Raw genomic sequence first — 21,892 nt, 5'->3', positions numbered from 1 at the left:
CCATTTTTTAGGGACAAATCATATTTTGAGTGACTTTGATGGGTCTATATGATAGAAAATACCCCAAAGTGACACCATTCTAAAATATGCACCCCTCAAGGTGCTCAAAATAACATTCAAGAAGTTTATTAACCCTTCAGGTGCTTCACGAGAACTAAAGCAAAGTGGAAGGAAAAAAATTAACATTTTACTTTTTTCACAAAAAAATTTAGTTTAGACCACAACTTTTTAATTTTCACAAGGGTAACAGGAGAAAATGGACCACAAAATGTGTTGTGCAATTTCTCCTGAGTACACCGATACTCCACATGTTTGGGAAATCCACTGTTTGAGCGCACTGCAGGGCTCAGAAGGGAGGGAGCACCATTTGACTTTTTGAACGCAAAATTGGCTGGAATCGATGACAGGCACCAAGTGAAGACTTACAGAAAACGTTTGACCTCTGTCTTTGCCAACAAGGGATATATAACAAAATATTGAGATTAACTTTTGTTAATGACTAAATACTTATTTTCCACCATAATTTACAAAATAAATCTTGCAAGATCAGACAAGGTGATTTTCTGGATTTGTTTTCTCGTTTTGACTCTCATAATTGTGGTCTACCTATTATGTCATTTACAGGCCTCTCTCATCTTTTTAAGTGGGAGAAAGTGCACAATTGGTGGCTGACTAATTACTTTTTTCCCCACTGTATGTGTTTTATATGGACTTGTGAAGGAGGCCTAAAACTGAACATAATGCATTCCCAAATCATAAAAATGCAGCAACATCTCTTAATGCATAAATGCCCTCAAAGACCATTTTTGGTCCTGAAATTTGGCAACAAGAAGATTTCTAACCACTGCCAAATTTTGTCTTAGCCTGGGGAGGGGGGAGATTTTCATGCTTGTGGAAGTCCATATCCTTAGGCTGGCCACCTCTGATGGAAAACAGAAGAGGGTATGCTGCAGTCCAACATGTCTGACCTTTGTCCTGGGATCTGTTGGGTTATTCCCACAAAAATCATTTATCACACTGAAAGTGCGAAGTTTGTCCAACCTTGATCTAATGGGCGTAGGCATGGGTGGCCAAAGCTAGGAGACAACAGTGCTTTAGGGAATACCAGTGTTGCCATTTTTTGGTACTCCAATCGACATGAAAACAGGAATCAAGTAATACGGGTTTTGGATGACATTGTGCTTAAATGTTCAATATGACAGTACCGTATATTAAACTTTCTTGTGGTTTTGAAACCTTCTATAAAGTCAGAATCATTTTAAGTTTCGCACTGCTTTCCCATGCACAGCTGCCTTGTGCTACATCACAGTTTAACGCCTTTGTTGGCTTCGTATTTTGCTGCACAAATTTCCTAACTTTAATTTGTACCTCAGAGACATATCAAGCTCCCCAATATGTCTCTCTTTGCTGCTAACATCCCTCTTAATGTATAGTACCGTGTCTTCAAACGCTCCTAATTAGGCACGGACTACCACATATGTCTGTCACTGCACATACATCCACTAGCCTTCAAATGTTTTGGTAGAAAAAGAAGTTTTACAAAATAATATAAGAAAAATAAAAAAATAGAAAAGAAATTATTCAGCTTCAAAAACAGAAATAAATGGAATGCATTGCACATAACAACTATGACTTCCTCACCACATTAATATATATAAAAAAAAGACTGCAGCAATTTATACTATTGGGAAGAAAAAATTCTCATCTTTAATAAAAAAAACTTGCAAAAAGCAACAGAGTGATGATGACAATAGTCATTACTGTATAACAATAAATCTACAATTAAAGCACACAATGTCAATCTGTTTTAGAGGAAGAATTTTATCGCCATCGCCTATGATACAACGTGAAATTTTCGCATGATTGGTAATAGACTGCTGTCCATTAGGCGTTACGCAAGGCTATGTTGACAAATCTCATACTATTTGCTGTAATGGATCTGTGTTATACGGGGCCCCGAATGTCACTATCCATAAATTTCCCTTTGGCCGGTTTCACACGTCCTGATATTTCCAGTACCGAAAAGCCGGTACTAGAGGTGTCAGTGTCCGTGTGTATAACACTTGCGGCACACGTGACAACCGTGTGCCGTATCAGTACCATATGTAGACAGCTCTCATCATTCTCCCGTGCTCTGCTGGTGATCAGCACGAGAAGGGGAGAATAATAAGCATTATATTCAACTGATAACAGCGACTATTACTCCCATCAGCCTACACCTGCTGCTGCCAATACCAGCGAGAGCAGGTGCCGCTGATGGGGGTAATAATCAGCTGCCGCCTGAGCTATAAATAAATAAAAAAAAAACGTTGTGGGTTCCCCTGCATTTTCTATAACCTGCCAGGTAAAACTCACAGCTGGGGGCTGCAACCCTCAGCTGTCAGCTTCAGCAGCGCTGGTTATCAAGAATCGATGGGTCCCAACACTGTGTTTTTAAATTATTTAAATAATTAAAAAAAACAAGGGATTCAATGGAATGGACATTAGGTGAGTATAACTGTGTTTGTTATTTTAAATAAAATGGAAAAGTGTGTTTTATTTTATTTCAAATATAGGACTTTATACTTGCCGTGTCTTTATTTAATATATAGACACTGGTATTAGGGACAGCAAGTGTAGACTGATGGAAGTACTAGTCCCATCAGCTGCTGACTGCTGTTGCTGTTATCAGTTGAATATAACTCTCATCATTCTCCCCTGATGTGAGCAGTCTTCAGCACCCAGCGCCGGGGCACAGCACTAACTGCACCGCTGATTCTCAGGCGCCAGTACGGGTCAGACAGATACCATCACTGTGTGTCATCCATGCGAACGTGTGCGGGACATTTTGGGGCTCGTGTTGCTGGTAAAAAACCGGACATGTCAGATTGTTTTGCCCACGGATACACGGTCCCTTGAAACACATTGATATGTGCACAGACTACGTATGTAAGTGTTTCCGGAACATGTGAAAACAGTCACCACATGTACCGGACACACTAACATCGGAAAGAGGCGTTATTGTGTTTTCTAGTCCAATCTATTCTCTCATCCTAAGGACTTGCACCACCCACTTTTAGGCATTTGGGGAATTTATTTTTTTAATTAAGGTTTTTACTAATTACTATTTTGAGGAGAATTTCCTGTGCACAATCTCTGAAAATATTTAAAAAAACTAATCATAAAAACTCCACACGTCAGATGACTGCAAAAGTTAGTAAGAGCAGATGTGTATAGAAAGTGTCCAATACTCCAATGTCCACAGAACCATGAATGGTGACACAAGATTGGTAGATTTTTTTAGTACTGGACATCTTTTTTACTAAATAACGTTATGTGGTAGATACACCGGGAGCACTTTTGGGCTGCACATAGCCGTTAAGCCCCTTCTCACCTGACAGAACACAAAGTAGTGCCTTCTGCAGTATTATTTCATGCATAATAAAATGTGGCCTATTGTTCCTAAACAGTAGGCCACTATGTGACTGTATACATCAGTCTACACGTCTGACATATACCCCAAACAAGATGTGAGTGGAGCCTAACCAGGATTACAATAGCGCGTGTGAAGCAGTCAGTGGTAATGGTGGAAGCGAGGCCGCAAGCACAATGTTGCTGCAAATGCCCCATCACTGGCAAATTTCTCTGCCAGGCAAATCAGACAACTCCAGATTTCGAGTTGAGGCTTTAAGCATGATCCCACAAATCTATAAACACATTACACTAGTTTTAATGCACAACACGCATAGAAGCAGAGCTGGATTAACTAGAAAAATGCATTCCTCAAAAAACCAGTGCCATACCATTTCAGATGTTGTGTGGTGCATTGCAGGTCAGGTATTCAGTTATAATGGAGCTTAGTCTCAATACCAGATACAGCCAATGGATAGGCGTGGCGCTCTTTGTGAGAAAGCAGCCATGTTATTCAAATCCCTGTATAACATCTGAAACACATGAGTAGTTTTATAGATTGTATCATGTGAGTGGCTTTGGATTTGCAGCAGTAGCTTTCATCAGTCGACCCATGGCAATAAAGGACCACCACCAATCCGCAAAATGTTTGCCGAATGACGGCTGTTTAATAGCCTTTGTGCACAGGCAGACTGCGCTCCAGATGTGCACAGACTGATCAGCAATAGATTGATCAGTGTGCACAGGCTGTCATTGTTCTAGACAGCACAGGTTCTATTTACACAGGACCACGTGCTGCCGAGAATGATGTTCTTTTAACCAAGCCAAAAGATCACTGAACCTGACAAACCTGAATTTTGCTAGTTTGATTGTCAGCCTGCTTATGTTGGCTGGTCATCACGAAGCAAACGTAAATGCACTTTTATAAATCCTGTTATTCTCTGTATATTAAACTCTGATTATTGATATTAACACGTTATTGTTTTATTTTCTTTGGAGATTGCCTTGTCCTTAAGTCACTCATAACCGGCACATTTTAAAAATCCCTGTATGAAGGCAAAAAGAACAATGGATGTAGCCAGTACTGATGAGTATGTAGCGCTCCTCACCTCCGCAATCTTCATGCAGTATGAATATTCCAGGTCAATGAGTGATTTCTCCACGAGATTTGAAAGGAATTTATTCATTGATTCATGTCCAACATCCTCCAAATTGTAGTAGCTAGAATACAAAAAAAAAATAACAGTCAGCCAATGGCAGTAACGTTCCAAGCCTGTAAATTCACTTTTACACATTAATGTCCCATAGTGCATAAAAACAAAACAACAAAAACACACAAAAAAATAATAAAAAATTGACTCCACGTTGTAAAATTGTAAGAACAATAGCGTTTAATTACGGCTGGAGAATTGACACAATGCCGGATCATGCTAACTGCCTTGAATCATCCGGTCATTACTACTTCCTTGCTGTAAACAGACAGCCTGCCATTTTTATCAGCATGTTATTTCATTTAATCCACAATGAAACCCAGTTTTACAATAATTGACTTGTCAGGAGCGGTAATTTATAAAGCTGGGCTCTGATATTGGTCTCAAGCAGCATACAAGCGGGGCTGAATATTTACAATGCCGTTAACAGGTGCCGAGTTGTTTAACGACTCTAATAGCCAGAAGCGTACTGAGAAAGCCAGCGGGATCACAATTACAGGCTGTTTGAACACAACAATTACTCGTCCCTTGAGAGGTGTGAAAGTCAAAGGCAGTTTCATACTAACAGCATCCAGCACATGGGCGAGACAGGCAAACTTCTATTAGTATTCCACGGGAGGGGGAAATACCAGAAAATATGGAAGAGGAGAAAATGGAAGCAACTTGTAAAAATACAGAAAATTAATTTCAGCACAGAATCTCCAAATCAAAAGCCATGCTCAGACCACGACTTAAATGACATTTTAGCATATCATGTCACCACAATACAACTAGATAGATTGGTAGCTATCATCTGCTAACATGTATAGGCATGGCTGGTTTTACATAAATTGTGGCCCTCGGCAAAATTCAAAGTGTGGCCCCTCTGGCACCTACTGCCTCTGAAAGAATCTTAGCTCCTGTGACCCCTCAATAAATATGGACACCTTCCCAGGATGTTAATTCAAGTCCTATGCCGGAAGTGGTTAAATCGTGACATCACCGTTCACCAGCAAAAGGATCGCTGAGGCCTGTGATAGGCTGCAGCGGTCAGGTGACTTGAACAGCGCATCATCACACAAACTATGACGCGCTATTCAAGTCACCTGACAGCTACAATCAGTCGCAGGCCTCCACGATCCTGTTGCTGGTGAACGGTGATGTCACGATTTAACCACTTCTGGCATAGGGCAGTTGCCTTGCGCTGGCGTGTACTCCGGAGGACAGAGAATGAACTTCAATCCAATATTGCAGCCAGCATGCAGCCAGCGGGTAAGGAAAGGGTGAATCAAACACCCGAAAACCCCGCCCATATGACCCAAAACCGGTCCCGCCAAATTCAGGTGACAGGTTCCCTTTAAGTATAATTTTGGGGGTGTGGAGGACAACCTCCTTTCACTAACCTCCCCCCGCCCTGCATTTTCAGCTTTTCCCAAATGATCATGGTATTCATGGTATAATAAATTAGTTTCATATCCTGTTTGCATGACTTTACAGTTCAGTGACATTTCTTTCTATTTTAGCCACATAAGATGCGTTGGCAGCCATAATTTACAGCATTTATAAAATATTCTATTTATATGGTATGGATCAGATTAATCATTAAATTTGCACCATTTTTGGAGTGATGTCCTTTTTTGCCTAATAGATGATCTCTTCTTGAGCCCTTTTTGATCTCTTTGCCGGTTTTCTGCCGGTTTTCTGTTGTGTTCATCACTGTGGGTGTGGTGAGCCAGGCTCACATATTTTTCATCTAATTCATAATGTTAAAAAATTGCACTTGAAGACTAAATTTGTCACAAAAAGGGCAAATTAGGATAGCACCTACCATAAGTACAGAGTTGTGGGAAGAAAAGGTATTCAGGTACGGCCAAAAAATGGGGACGATCCCTAGTCCTTGACAAAATCAAAGAAATGAAAAAGCGGCAACAGCATCCAAACTAGAAAAAAGGAACTTATTCTTTATTGATACATCACAAAATACATGTTTTTACCCCAATTATCTGTTTGCTGGTGTCAAAAATGTACTGTTTATCAAGGACGAAATGTTGTGGTCTCCTTATGTTTTGTGATGCATCAAAAAAAGAAATTCTTTTCATTTTGGCACTTTTCCAACATTTATTTGAAGACTAATATGCAACATTTTAAGGATCAGGAGACTGTTAACCCTAAAAATAATTTAAAAAAAGAATCTTTGAGTTTGTGCAAAATTAATCAAAGAAAGAAAAGACAAAAAAATTATTTTAAAATAATGCACATAAAAAATTGTGGCTTATGCGCCTATACCTTACTCAAGTGATAACAATTGACTGGATAAATTTAAGAAATGGTAGGTTAGCACTTAAAGATAATTGTTTATGTTCTCCCTGATACCTGAAAAATCAGTGAGAGATTTCACTCGATGTGCAAAGGGATGTTTTTGATAGAGCCAAAAGTGGTGCTACGGTGGCAACCTAAATTCAGTGGTTTGACATGAATAAATAGGATCCTGAGAAATATTCTAGACACAACTAATATGCAAAAATGGAAAGACATGGAAACTAATACCACATCCTGAATAGTGAACGCACTGTTGGAAAGACTAACACAATAGATCTAAGCTGTCCAGAAAAATCTAATGATTTGTTGCCTCTATTATTCCATCAAGTAGCAAACATGTCAGCTATTTTACGTGGTCTAAATTGATGTAGGAAGAATATCTGTAAAACCGAAGCGGAGTACGGAGAAAATGTAAATTAAAGATTGATGCCAAAGACCACATTAAATAAATAAATAATTTCGAAGATCCGTGAATAAGAATGAGACTTCTCTAATGCATCCCATTAAACCAGTGCGTATGGAGATGTCACATGGCAAAACAACACTCTGTTGTAGCCTATGACCACAAAACGCATCGACACAAATTTACAGAATAGTATTTTTTTTAATAAAGCTTTTAAAAACTAAGTAAAGTCACGTGACACCATCCGGGGAGAACAAATACGATTTTTCATGCATTGTAATTAACACTTTGTTTTACCATCTATTATTACACCAGCGCAGTGCAGTATGGTGATTGTGATGCCTTATTCCCGTTCACTTTTTGGTCACAATTTTATCAGTATTTGTTATGTTTTACGGTGGACATACAGCAACCATTATCTGCATCATCAACCACATTGAGAATACAGGGAAGCATTGACATTACCGAAGCTGAGAGGTCATACAGGGCAGTATTGAAGGGAACTTGGCAGCAGGCTTATAGAGCCCAAACTAATCCATCCATGTAAAGTCCCTGTAATGTTATTAAGTCCATACCTTTGTTTTATAAGTCTATGCCTCCATTGCCAGTGGATTTCTATGAAAATGAGCCACAAGTGCCGTAGGCTTGGCCCTGCACTTACAGCTCCCAGGCTTCTCTCCTGCTTTCCTTGTCTATTGCCGGCCTCCTGTCTGTGATTGACAGGTCAATCTTCTTGGTGACTTGCCACCCCACCTGAGATCTCAAAGAACGACCATCAACACACAAGCACAGAACAGGAATGAAGGCACTTGAATGACATCTTGAGTGAAGGTGCATGTCACAGAGAAGACTGACCTTTCAGTCGATGACCGGAGGCCAGCAGCGGGCGAGGGAAGAGGTAGAGGCCAGAAAGCTGTAAGTACAGCTTACTGATGGTGCAGTATGTCCATCTGCATAACACTTTCAGATGGATTTCTATAAAATGGAGACACAGACTTCTAAAACAAAGGAATGGACATAATCAACATTACAGGGACTTTACATCGATGACAGGTTCTCTTAACACACACTAAGAATGAAAGCTGTCCACTGAAAACAGCCTTCCTCCCCCAGCACAATCCTCCAGTGGCTATAAAACACAGTGCAGATGTGAATCCATCAATGATAGATTTTCTCTGCAGGTTCCACTTCTGATTTTGGCTTACAAATACTGATGAAACACGGACCATAAAAACTGAAGGGTGAGTAAGGCATAAGGCTCTGGAAGCCATTACATTATGCGCTATTCATACTGCATGACAGAAGCCGTTGACTTACGGACCGATGAAGCATAAAATACATCTCTTTTGCAGAAAAAAAATGTAAATGTAACTCGTTTCCATGCCACTTTAATGACGTTGCAGAGGGGATATAAGCCGATATGGCCAGTCACATTCAATACAATTTTCGCCAGAAAGTAAACTGCAAATAACCAACAGCCCATAGCCGACATAGATTTGCCCTGCATGCACACAGACAGGGAAAGATGTGACAACTATTTAACAGGCCTATGCCTAATACTTTTGTTGCATTTTACTATAGGGCCATTATCATTAAGAGCAGCACAAATAATTCCAGTTGCGGCCAAATGTTCTTACATGTATCTTTTAGGGTAGAGTTCAAACCAGAAGTTTACATACACTATATAAAAAGACACATCTGCGTGTTTTTCTCAATATCTGACATGAAATCAGAATAAATCTTTCCCGTTTTAGGTCAATTGAGATTACCATAATTATTAATATTTGCCAAATGCCAGAATAATGAGAGAGAATGTTTAAGGCCATGTTCACACGTTCCTGATTTCCCTGCTGTTTTTTCTGCACTAAAAACCGCAGCTCTTGGCAGAAAACGCAGGTGCGTTTTTGGTGCGTTTTTTGATGCGTTTTTTGATGCGGTTTTTAGTGCGTTTTTTTATGCAGTTTTCTCTGCAGATTGTCTGTGTTTGACACAAATAAAGCTTACTGCAGTGGGGGAAAAAAAAAAAAAAAAAAATGATGTCATTTCTTTGTCCAACCCTTTTCTTCTTCCATCCTCCATTTTGGAACTTAACACACCAAAATGAGTGGACGTGTTTGTAATGACAGCGCTCTGCAGAGTGCTGAGCGTAGGCCAGATCACAGCCCGCGGATGATAGGGTTGCTATTGTAAGGTGGCATTAAGCCCGGTTAATAATGGAGAGGCGTCAATAAGACGCCTATCCATTATTAATCCTATGAAAGGGTTACTATAATATATGGGGACCCCCGAAAAAAAAAAATATGTAGGGTCCCCCTATATTTTTAGGCCAGAAAGGCTAGGCAGACAGCCGTGGGCCATTATTTGTGGCCTGGGAAGGGGTTAAAATACACATGGCTGTTCCCAGGCTATGAATATTAACCCACAGCTGTCTGCATAGCCTTTCTGGCACTAAAATATAGAGGGCCCCGAAAAAAAAAAGTGTTGGGGTCCCCCTATATTTTTAGGCCAGAAAGGCTAGGCAGACAGCAGTGGGCCAATATTTGAGGCCCAGGAAGGGGTTAAAATACCCCTGGCTTTTCCCAGGCCATGAATATAAGCCCACAGCTGTCTGCGTAGCCTTTCTGGCACTAAAAAATAGGGGGCCCGGAAAAAAAAAAGTGTTGGGGTCCCCCTATATTTTTAGGCCAGAAAGGCTACGCAGAGAGCCGTGGGCTTATATTCATAGACTAAAAAAGGGGCCATGGATATTTGCCCCCCCCTGGCTACAAATATAAGCACGCAGCCGCCCTGGAAAAGGCGCATCAAAAAGATGCGCCAATTCCGGCACTTAGCCCCTCTCTTCCCACTCCCGTGTAGCGGTGGGATATGGGGTAATAAGGGGTTAATGTCACCTTGCTATTGTAAGGTGGCATTAAGCCCGGTTAATAATGGAGAGGCGTCAATAAGACGCCTATCCATTATTAATCCAATGAAAGGGTTAAAAAAAACCCACAAACACTAGAAAAAAAATATTTTAATGAAATAAAGACACCCACTTTTTGACCATATTTTATTGTACGCTCAATCCGTCCTGAAGACCCTCGACCTGAAAAAGACGCAAAATAAAAAAACAAATTCATACTCCCTGGCCCTGTCCGCAGAAATCCATCGAGGGTCCCACGAAGATCTTCCATGGAGAACAGACACATCCAGAGATATGTCTGCTCTCCACGGCTGCAGCAACACACTGACAGGAGCCATAGTTCCTGTCGGTGTGTCACTGCGCATGCGCGAGCGAGTTTGCCGGCGGTCATTGACCCCGGCACTCTCGCTTAACGGCAGTGCTGCGTGGGAAAGTTCAACGCAGCTGTACTGCCGTTAACCGAGATGCCGGAGCCATTGAACTCCGGAACAGTACGCGATACACTGCTAGGAGCTTCGCTCCTGGCAGTGTATCGCCGGAGAGCAGCCGATCGGCGTGGGACACTCGTTTTATGGATTCTGCGGACAGGGAGTATGAATTTGATTTTTTATTTTGGGATTTTTTCTAGGGGATCGAGGGCTTCGCCTACCAGTGTGCTGTTGGTGAGTATATACTCTGTGTTATATGTTGTATGTACTGTGTGTCATGTATGTGTATTGTGTGTGTTTTGTGTAACTTTACAACTGTGCTAAGTCGCCGGACACAGGGACAACTCTCCCATCCTAATACCGGATGGGAGTAGTAGTCCCATATGGCGACTTAGCACAATGGTGGCACTAGCGTCGCATGGGGACACACACACATACACACACACACACATACATACCAAATCTATCAAACGGCCGACATCGATCCCCATGCAACGGTATGCCTCCATGTCTCTTCGGGATACAGGAACACACTCCGCCCACGCACTTCCGCGCACCAACTTCCTCCCGCTTCCCCGCACTTCCTGCTGCAGCGGTTTCTCCACCCATAACCGCAATAAAACCCGCAGATATATTTTTGATCTGCGAGTTTTACTGCGGGTTTGACCTCACAATGGAGGTCTATGGGTGCAGAACCGCTGCAGTTCCGCACAAAGAAGTGACATGGTCCTTCTTTTTTACCGCAGCTATTCAGCGCGGCTTTTTTATTGAATTTCAGCATCATGTGCACAGCGTTTCCTGTTTTCCATAGGGTTACATTGTACTGTACCCTGCATGGAAAACAGCTGCGGACCCGCAGCGGCAAAATCGCTGCGGTTCCGCAGTAAAAAACGCATTGTGTGAACATGGCCTAAGGCATTTTTATTACTTACTGCAAAGTCAAAAGTTCACATACATTTCATTAGTATTTGGTACCATTGCCCTTAAACTGAATGACTTGGGTCAAATGCCTGGGATATCCTTCTAAAAGCTTCACACAATAGTTGATCGGAATTTGGGCCAATTCCTCCTGACAAAACTTGTGTAACTGATCCAGGTGTGTAGGTCGCCTTGCTCGCACCTGCCTTTTCAGCCTTTGCCCATACATTTTCACTAGGATTGAGATCAGGGCTTTGTGATGGCCACTCCAAAACATTGACTTTGTTATCCTTAAGCCACTTTTGTTACCATTTTGGCAGTACTCTTCTGGTCATTGTCCATTTAGAAGACCCATCACGGCCCAAGCTTTAACTTCCTGGCTGATGTCTTGAGATCTTGCTTCAGTATTGCCACATAATCTTTTTTTCTCATAATGCCATCTATTTTGTGAAGTACACCAGTCTCTCCTGCAGCAAAACAACCCCACAATATGATACTGCCACCCCCGTGTTTCACAGTTGGGATGGTGTTTTAAGGTTTTCAAGCTTCTCCCTTTTTCCTCCAAACATGATCATTATGCCCAAAAAGTTACATTTTTGTTTCAACAGACCACAGGACGTCTTTGTTCCTGTGTGCATTTGCAAACATTAATCTGGCTTTTGTAACAACTCTGCTGGCATCACGGCATGGCCACGCATCTCTCACACTATCTTACCCACTGCTCCAGGCCATGATGTGGTTTCTGTTTCATGCCAGCTCCATGTTCTGTGTCTCTGCTCTCTGCATGCCTCATGGCTGTGTGTATAGGGGGGTGGCGCCTGAACTCTCTGGTTCTTATATGAATCAGGTGCATCTGTCTAATCTGTTCCTGACCAATTACCAAGAGGCCTCCAGTATATAGTGCAGCTCCACCCAGTGTTCTGGGCCTGTGCAATGTGTTAGCTCAGTTTGTGTTTGGCTGCTGAGTTTGCCAGGCCTTGCTCTGAGTTACTCCCTCTCTGGAGGCTTTCCTCTGTGCTATTGCCTTGATCTTGTTGTCCGCCCTCCAGGAGGCAGAATATCCTGGTCCCTGTGTCTTTGTCCTTGTTTCTTGTCTTGTTCCATTTCCTTGTCTGAACTTAGTCTTATCTCGGTCTCCTTGTCTGTGGCTTCCTTCCCTGCTGTGTCTTTCCTCGTGTTCTCAGTCTGCTTACACTCCGCGCTCTTGTGGCTCTGCCTGCTCTTTACCTTTGTGGCTTTACCTCTGCTCCTTTCTACTCTGCTTAGCTTCTGTAGCTGCCGTAATCCCTTGCTGCAGCTCCTCTCCACATTCCTTGTAGCTCCGCTCTGCTTTGCTGCAGAAACCTCTCGCTGCAGCTCCTCTCCGTATTCCTTGCGGTTCTGCTCTGCTTAGCTTTTGTTGCTACACTTTCTCTTGCTGCTCTACCATTCCTATCCGCAGCCTTGCGGTTCTCTTCCTGTGTGAACAGGTCCCAACCTGTTCCTTCATTCTCCCTTCCTTCTGGCTTGTTTCCGTACCTACATCTCCTGTGTGAACAGGTCCCAACCTGTTCCTTCATACCTCATTCCTTTCTGCTTCTTTCCTTTCCTGCACCTCCTGTGTGAACAGGTCCCTACCTGTTCCTCTGCCAGCCCTGTGTTCTCTGCCGTGTCTCTGCCAGCCCTGTGTTCTTTGCCATGTCTCTGCCAGCCGTGTCCTCTGCCGTGTCTCTGCCAGCCCTGTGTCTCAGCCGTGCCAGCCTACTCGTCTGAGTTTCTGTCTTGCTCTTCTGCCAGTCCTGCCTGATGCCCGCACCAATCCTGGTGTCCCTGTCTCTCAAGTGGGATCAGCAGCCACAGCCAGACACCACCCTGGAGTAGCACCTGTCAGCTACCTGCTGCACAAGCCTGACCTCACCATCAGAGGCTCCAGTGAAAACCCAGGCAGCTGTCATAGTCACACCCCTTCCAGGTTAGTCTGGTTAGTGGCACAGTGGGGCCACAAACCCCCCGAGCTCACGCCCATCAGTCAGGGCGTGAGCGTGACAGCTTTTTTATGTTTCTTTTGGAGTAAAGGCTAGCTTGGCTGATTTCTTGATGCTTTCCCATGATGCTACACAAAGAAGCAGTGTGCTTCAGGTGTGCATTAAAAAACATCCACATGTGTCTCTAATTAACTCAGATGTTGCCAAAAAAAACAAAAAAGGAAATCAGAAGCTTCCAAACACATGACAACGTCATATGGGAAGTCCATAATTGTTTAAAGGCATAGTATTCCTAGTGTATGTAAACTTTTGACTTTGCAGTAATAAAAATGCCTTAAAAAATTCTCTCTCTCTCTCATTATTCCGTCTGAAGGATCTGAGGGTGGTGGATAATCGGACGTGTTGAGGTGTGGAATTCCAGAGGATGGGGGATATTCGGGAGAAATCTTGGAGGCGGCTGTGTGAGGAACGAATAAGAGTGGAGGAGAGTAGGAGGTCTTGGGAGGATCGAAGATTACGTGAGGGAAGATAGTGGGAGATTAGTTCAGAGATATAGGGAAGGGACAGGTTGTGGATAGCTTTGTAGATCAGTTTTAGTAGTTTAAACTGGATTCGTTGGGGAATTGGGAGCCAGTGGAGGGATTTGCAGAGGGGAGAAGCAGGGGAGTAGCGAGGAGAGAGGTGGATTAGCTGAGCAGCAGAGCTGAGGACAGACTGGAGTGGTGCAAGGGAGTTAGCAGGGAGGCCACAGAGGAGGGTGTTGCAGTAATCGAGGCGGGAGATGATGCGGGCATGCACAAGAGTTTTAGTAGATTGTGGGCTAAGGGTACCGTCACACAGTGCCATTTTCATCGCTACGACGGCACGATTCGTGACGTTGCAGCGTCGTATACTGCGGTCACACGTTGCAATACACGGCGCTGGAGCGATAATTTCATGACGTATTTGCGATGTAGAAGCCGTTGGTTACTGTGCGCACATCGTATACAACCTGTGTCACACAATGCAATCATGCCGCCACAGCGGGACACTAGACGACGAAAGAAAGTTTCAAACGATCTGCTACGACGTACGATTCTCAGCGGGGATCCGGATCGCAGTAACGTGTCAGACACTACGATATCGTAAATGCATCGCTGGAACGTCACGAATCGTGCCGTCGTAGCGATCAAAATTGCACTGTGTGACGGTACCCTAAGGAAGGGATGGATTCTGGCAATATTTTTGAGTTGGAGGCAACAGGAGGTGGCAAGAGTTTGGACGTGCGGTTTGAAGGACAGGGCAGAGTCGAGAGTTACCCCGAGGCAGCGAATTTCAGGTGCGGGAGAGAGCGTGATGCTGTTTACCATAATAGATAGATCAGGTAGGGGGATACGCGAGATGGGGGAAAGATGATGAGTTCAGTTTTGTCTACATTGAGTTTTAGGAAGCGAGAGTTGAAGAAGGAGGATATGGCTGACAGACACTCCGGGATTCTGAAAAGCGGAGAGGCGACATCTGAGCCAGAGAGGTAGATCTGAGTGTCGTCTGCATATAGGTGGTACTGGAAGCCATGGGACTTTATGTGTTGCCCTAGGCCAAGGGTATAGATGGAAAAAAGTAGGGGCCCTAGGACACAAAATTGAGGGACTACAACAGAACGATGGTGGGGTGAGGAGGTAGTGTGGGATTGGGAAACGCTAAATGTGCGGTCGGAAATGTATGAGGCAATAGGGATTATAGGGAAGATTAGCAAGACCCAGTGGACGGTGCTAATCACTGGCAAATTACCTACCAAAGTATATGCGGATGAAGTCAGATCTGATCATGTGTTTTCCTAAGAAGTTAGAACGATGACGTAAAAGGACATTCGGATGACAGTTTTCTTGTGTATATTCAGATTGCTTGTCCAGTGCCACAACACTGAATGAATGAATGAATGAAGTGATTCCACATGGTTCAGTGAACACATGCAGATTCACCTGCGTTCAAAAGTTGGCAGTGCTTTGGACGGAGTAGACATGTGCTGCTTCCAAAGCGCTGCCAATTACTGACCGTGGGCACATACCCTAAGTATCTTTGGGAGTGGGACTGGTGTCAGTGACTACATTTAGATTCACATCTAAGCACATAGAGCACATAGATTCTATATATGGAATAGGGACAAATTAATATGTTATCATTGTCCCTGTGATAAGGCCTCATTCACACATCTGTGTTGCACATACATGTTCTATCAGAACGTACCTATTATAATCTACGGTGCAGTTCACGTGACCATGTTTTTCTATCGATCATGACTCCTTAGAAATCTCAAGGAGACATGTCTGTTATTTCCGGTATCACAGATGAAAGTGCCAATACAAGTCTGTGAAAATCCATGGAATGCCAAAACAGCAAAAAAATGGACACACAGACAGTACACTGATGATAAAAAATGGACACACGAACTGTACACAGATGTCATCTGTATTTTCGATCAGTGTGTCATCAGTACCATATATGACTACCGTGTTTAAACACAGACGTTTGAATGAGGCCTAATATACATTTCTGCCCAAAGTCTGGAATAAGAAGAATAACTTCCACCATTGTTACCTACTGATAATTGCGTAGTCACCCAGGCTTAGGGGAACAATCTACTTATATTAGATCATGCCTCCCGTAGAAGCAGAGCGAAACGCGCGTCGGGGCAGAGGGACGTCCGGGAACCCCCACCTATCCACTATTTGGTATGTTAAAGCCGATACAATGATTAAGGAGCTTATACACTCACCGGCCACTTTATTAGGTACACCATGCTAGTAACAGGTTGGACCCCCTTTTGCCTTCAGAACTGCCTCAATTCTTCGTGGCATAGATTCAACAAGGTGCTGGAAGCATTCCTCAGAGATTTTGGTCCATATTGACATGATGGCATCACACAGTTGCCGCAGATTTGTCGGCTGCACATCCCAAAGATGCTCCATACAAGGCAGGATGGATCCATGCTTTCATGTTGTTTACGCCAAATTCTGACCCTACCATCCGAATGTCGCAGCAGAAATCGAGACTCATCAGACCAAGCAACGTTTTTCCAATCTTCTACTGTCCAATTTCGATGAGCTTGTACAAATTGTAGCCTCAGTTTCCTGTTCTTAGCTGAAAGGAGTGGTACCCGGTGTGGTCTTCTGCTTCTGTAGCCCATCTGCCTCAAAGTTCGACGCACTGTGCGTTCAGAGATGCTCTTAGGCCTACCTTGGTTGTAACGGGTGGCGATTCGAGTCACTGTTGCCTTTCTATCAGCTCGAACCAGTCTGCCCATTCTCCTCTGACCTCTGGCATCAACAAGGCATTTCCGCCCACAGAACTGCCGCTCACTGGATTTTTTTTCTTTTTCGGACCATTCTCTGTAAACCCTAGAGATGGTTGTGCGTGAAAATCCCAGTAGACCAGCAGTTTCTGAAATACTCAGACCAGCCCTTCTGGCACCAACAACCATGCCACGTTCAAAGGCACTCAAATCACCTTTCTTCCCCATACTGATGCTTGGTTTGAACTGCAGGAGATTGTCTTGACCATGTCTACATGCCTAAATGCACTGAGTTGCCGCCATGTGATTGGCTGATTAGAAATTAAGTGTTAACAAGAAGTTGGACAGGTGTACCTAATAAAGTGGCCAGTGAGTGTATCATTACAGCATGTTTATTCATTAAGGCTCTATTGAGGTACGTTTGGGGCATTGTATGAGATTGCACTATTTTCTAGCGGTTAAATATATATTGATAGTATTACGTTGTCCCATTAACATAAGACCATTGCTATGACCATTTCATGACTTTATTACATTTTGCATATCTGGCTATATGACATCAGTGGTTTAGTTTGTGGGTAATCCCAGGACATTGTAGTCCCTCATTTTTTGGATCTAGCAGTTTCTCTGGATGATGTTTTTATAAATATATGAATAAAGATATAGTTTTGCCAATGGTAGAAAAAACGCCAAAGCACTCACCGATCTTGCAGTTGCAGAAATGCTTTATTACTTCATACAAAAATCATCTTCACGGCATACGGGAGGACGGGCAAAGTGCAGGAGTCCCGTGACCCGGGAAGCGCCGTTAGTGGGCGCGAAACGGCCGTTGTCTCGTCCGCTGCACTCCTGCACTTTGCCCGTCCTCCCGTATGCCGTGAAGATGATTTTTGTATGAAGTAATAAAGCATTTCTGCAACTGCAAGATCGGTGAGTGCTTTGGGGTTTTTTCTACCATTGGCTTTGATATGGATTTTCATGTTTCCACGCTAGCACCGCCGGTCTCCACCGCTCAGTCTGGCACCTTCTGACATACTCCACGCTGCTGTGTCCTCTCATTCAGTGGAGCTGTGCTGCTCTAACTCTCCCTCCTCTCAAAGATATAGTTTTATATAGATATAGCATCTAGGTTGGAGACTCTTATTTCTATTTAGAGGTTCCCATTGTGTGAATTATATTAGATCACACCAGAAAGTTGTCAAGACTACTCGACAAGTAAATGAACTTTTCCTAACAAGCCACTGATGCAGTGACTGTTACGGAGCATTCCTCCTGTGAGCCTCGTTAGCAGCCTATTCTGAAGTGGCGCTCTGACATTCCTATAGATGGGCCACCTGCCAGCAGCCACACCCTCCAAATCAGACTCTCAATTACTCACTTAAGGAGCCATTGCACAGACAATGCGGCACTGTGGCTCAACACATCTGGAAGCTAACCAACCAAACAGGGGGCGCAAACAGGGATGTGTCATGTGCGATTCTGAACAATGTCACTTACCGTAAATCCCCTTATTAGAGGCACACTCTCACCAGACATGTAGCCCTTACAGGGCTGCACATACACAGCACAAAACAATATACATATAATACAAATTGATTGCTAGGTTCTTGATTTTATAACACACAGCGGCGTTTTGTGCTATTATTTTGTATCACATTTCTATTAATTGGCATATTCAGTTCAGCAGTGTGTGCTATCTGTAGACTGTGTATTTCTTCTCATCATTTGTTTTGCGCTATTTTTGTAGGTATCAAATAATGGGATGTTAGGTATTATAAAATAGGCTTGTATGGCATCTATTTTTAATCAGTTTGTTTAGGGAAATCTGTCAGTAAGATCAACCCCACAAACTGAATATATGGGCCTGCAGGTCTTGAAATGTTAATCCACTGGCACTTTCTATTTGTTCCTGCATTCTAGGGTGATTAGCATTTTCATTCATTTGCAAAGGAGGCAATATGTGCTCTGGGGGCGTGACAGAGCACTTTAGGAGACACTGACTCTCCAGGTTGCTTACCCACCCAGCGCCAGCCTTGCTAGCTTATTGATATTGCTCTGAGCAAGGAAATCAGCTATCAATGAATCCAAAGCTGCTGGTGTTGGGCGGGAAAGCAACCTAAGGAAGGTAGTGGCTCCTTAAATGCTCTGTCACACCAAAAGAACTGTATACCTCATTTGCATATAAATAAAAATGACAACTGCTTGAGAATGCAGCGACAGATAGAAGATATAAAAGTGTGGATTTACATTTCCAAGGCTTGCATGCCCATATATGGGATTTGGGGAGGGATTGACTTTGCTGACAGATTCCCTTTAAGGTGAGAAAAAGATAAAACAAATGGTCAAAATGCAAGTAAGATTAGCAACTATGCATATTGTTTGGCAGGTTCACCTTGGATACATTACTTTATACCAAAGCATCTGTTAGTGGATACCCCTTTTTTTTGGTTGAGTTCATACCAAATTTTACAGATATATTCTTAGAATGAATTTTCAAACTTTCTGAGCTAAGTAGTGTCCTATAGAAGTCTATTGGTGCTTTATTACACCTCTGTACAACGTTACAATAATGGCCATATGCATATTGCCGAATACTTTTATTTTATAGAAGCTGATCTGCCGTGCTCTGCAGGGGGACGGAGCAGTGGTGTTCTTCTCTGTGCTCTGCTTGTGGCAGATATGAGATGTATCAATATATTTAATGAAGAACTTACGGTAGTATAACAGTAAGTTAAGTAACAGATAAAACATGTTGGTATTATCAAAGCGAATAATTTCAATGGATAAAACGTGGGATACTATGTCTTCAATGTTGCAGAACAAACTAAAAAAAATGGCAAAATTGTATTTTATGGCAACGGCCTATCTGCTGAAATGGACTTGGAAAATGAATCCCACCATTCAATAAATAAAAATAAGTAAAAAATATTTCACCTCGGGTTCATCAAAAGTCGACGGAAGAAGTAGGTCCACGTGATATAATCCATTGCATCCTGCTTTGAAGTAATGGTTCCAGCTGCAATTTCTGCATTTAAATGGTCAGACAGGACTTCCAGCAGACTACAAAGAGGCACACATAAAACATACCTGAGTAACGCTAATTAATATCAAACATACTACTACTAATAATAATAATCTTTATTACATACATCCACTTCTAAACACAGCTCTAGTGAGAAACAAATTCTAGTCTATATGTATTTGTAGGTACTTTGAACCACTGTTAACTTATTTTATGGCATTTTATTTATAACTAGAAATAATTGCTTTAAAAATTGCGGCGTTGCCCTTGGAAACAGACAACACTTTAGCTCGACCTGTTGTCAGGCATGTGACTGACAAACGTAACGCTATCATTAAAGTCTTCTGAGCTTCCAACATCCACTCCTCTCTGAAGGCAAGACACCATCAGAAATAGAAAATGCTCAGTACTACGCAACATTTCAAGTAGATTTAACATCTAACAAGGTAACTGTTGCTTAAAAGTATAGTTATATTCTATGTTTTAAGCCTGAGCTAATGAAACGGCGACTATGGGGAAAACAGTAGGCTGTCATTTTGAGAATTCATCAGGAGAGTTCTTCACCTTCAAGCTCTCTAATAAATTCACTTTTCATGCATTTAGCTTCCTATGGAGAGAGAGTGGGTTGCGAAAGTATTCACTTTCCTTGGCTTTTTACCTATTTTGCTACATTACAACCTGTGTTTAAATATTTTTCTAATCCGAATTTTGTGTGACTCATCAGTTCTAGTTATGAGCGAGCGTGCAGATAAGGTGTTATCCAAGCACACTTGTTTCTTAACAGAGCATCTTCGTTGAGCTTGAATACTATGTTCGATTCGCCGTGGCTGCATCTCTCGTGGCTGTTCAACAGCTGGCAAGACATGCAAGGATTCCCAAACTTACAGGCAATTCCTGCATGTGTTGTGGCTGTCGAAGAGACATGAGACATGGAGCCAGAGCGAATCGAACATAGTATTCAAACCCGCCAAAGATATTCTATTAACACACGAGCGTGCTTGGATAATACCGTATACGAGCATGCTTGTTCATCACTAATCAGAACTTAATAGTCTAAGTTGGTAAAGTGAAGTGAGAAAAATATAGGTATAAATTAAATTTATGGGATCAAATAACTAAAAATTGTCATGTGCATTTGTAGTCACCTCTTTTGCGATGAAGCTCTTAAAAATTTCTGGTACAAGCAGTTACTTTCATAAGTCACATGCTTAGTGATAGGAAGTCCACCTGCGTGCAATATAAGTGTCACATGCTTTTCTGAAAGGCAACAGAGGCTGCAACATCATTAAGCAAGTCAGTGACAAGGTGGCTGAGAAGTACAAGTGAGGGTTGGGTTTTAAAAAAATATCCCAATCTTTGATGATCCCCCGGAGCACCATCAAATCCATTATCATCAAATGGAAAGAACATGGTACCACAACAAAAGAGAGGGCCGCCCACCACAACTCTCAGTCCAGGCAAGGAGGGCATTAAAGAGAACCGGCCACCCCCCTCAGGTGTTTGTAACTAAAAGAGCCACCTTGTGCAGCACTAATGCTGCATTATGACAAGGTGGCTCTTTTAGTTATGCTACCTGCACACGCAGAAGCAAGAGGAGACGGCGCCCGGTGCGCACAGGCCCGGAGTGACGGCTATGCTGCGTCTGATTAGGGGAGAAAGACCCGCCCCTGGGACCATTTCACAGTATGAGGGGGCACATTTTATAAGCGTTTATTTCAGCGTGTGCAGGGAGCATAACTAAAAGAGCCACCTTGTCAGAATGCAGCATTAGTGCTGCACAAGGTGGCTCTTTTAGTTACAAACGTCTGAGGGGGGTGACAGGTTCCCTTTTATCACAGAGGCAGCACACACAAAAAAGGCAACCCTGAAGGAGCTGCAGAGTTCCCAAGCAGAGACTGGAGTATCTGTCCAGATAACACAATTAGCCATAGACTCTATAAAGGTGGCCTTTATGGAAGAGTGGCCAGAAATAATGCCTTTACTTTACTTTTGAGTTTGCCAAAAGACATGTGTGAGACTACCCCAAATGTATGGAGGAAGGTGCTGTCATCAGATGAGACCAAATTTAAATTTTTTTGGCCACCA

General features: G+C 42.8%; 1 protein-coding gene across 2 annotated transcripts in view; it reads right to left on the bottom strand.

Annotated features, from left to right (window-relative positions):
* The window catches only part of ASCC3 (activating signal cointegrator 1 complex subunit 3), an 824,578-nt gene that overhangs the window by 83,620 nt on the left and 719,066 nt on the right, over window positions 1-21,892 (bottom strand). For both annotated transcript variants that reach the window (XM_077289659.1, XM_077289660.1), the window contains exons 34-35: window positions 19,720-19,845; window positions 4,500-4,611 (exon numbers count right to left, since the gene is read on the bottom strand). In XM_077289659.1, the coding sequence (XP_077145774.1) occupies window positions 4,500-4,611; window positions 19,720-19,845 (238 nt within the window). The remainder of the gene's footprint in view (window positions 1-4,499; window positions 4,612-19,719; window positions 19,846-21,892) is intronic.

The sequence above is a fragment of the Ranitomeya variabilis genome, chromosome 2 (assembly GCF_051348905.1).
Source record: "Ranitomeya variabilis isolate aRanVar5 chromosome 2, aRanVar5.hap1, whole genome shotgun sequence".
NCBI lineage: Eukaryota > Metazoa > Chordata > Amphibia > Anura > Dendrobatidae > Ranitomeya > Ranitomeya variabilis.
The sequence above is the reverse complement of the archived record's forward strand: the minus strand, read 5'-3'. Positions and strand labels throughout refer to the sequence as shown.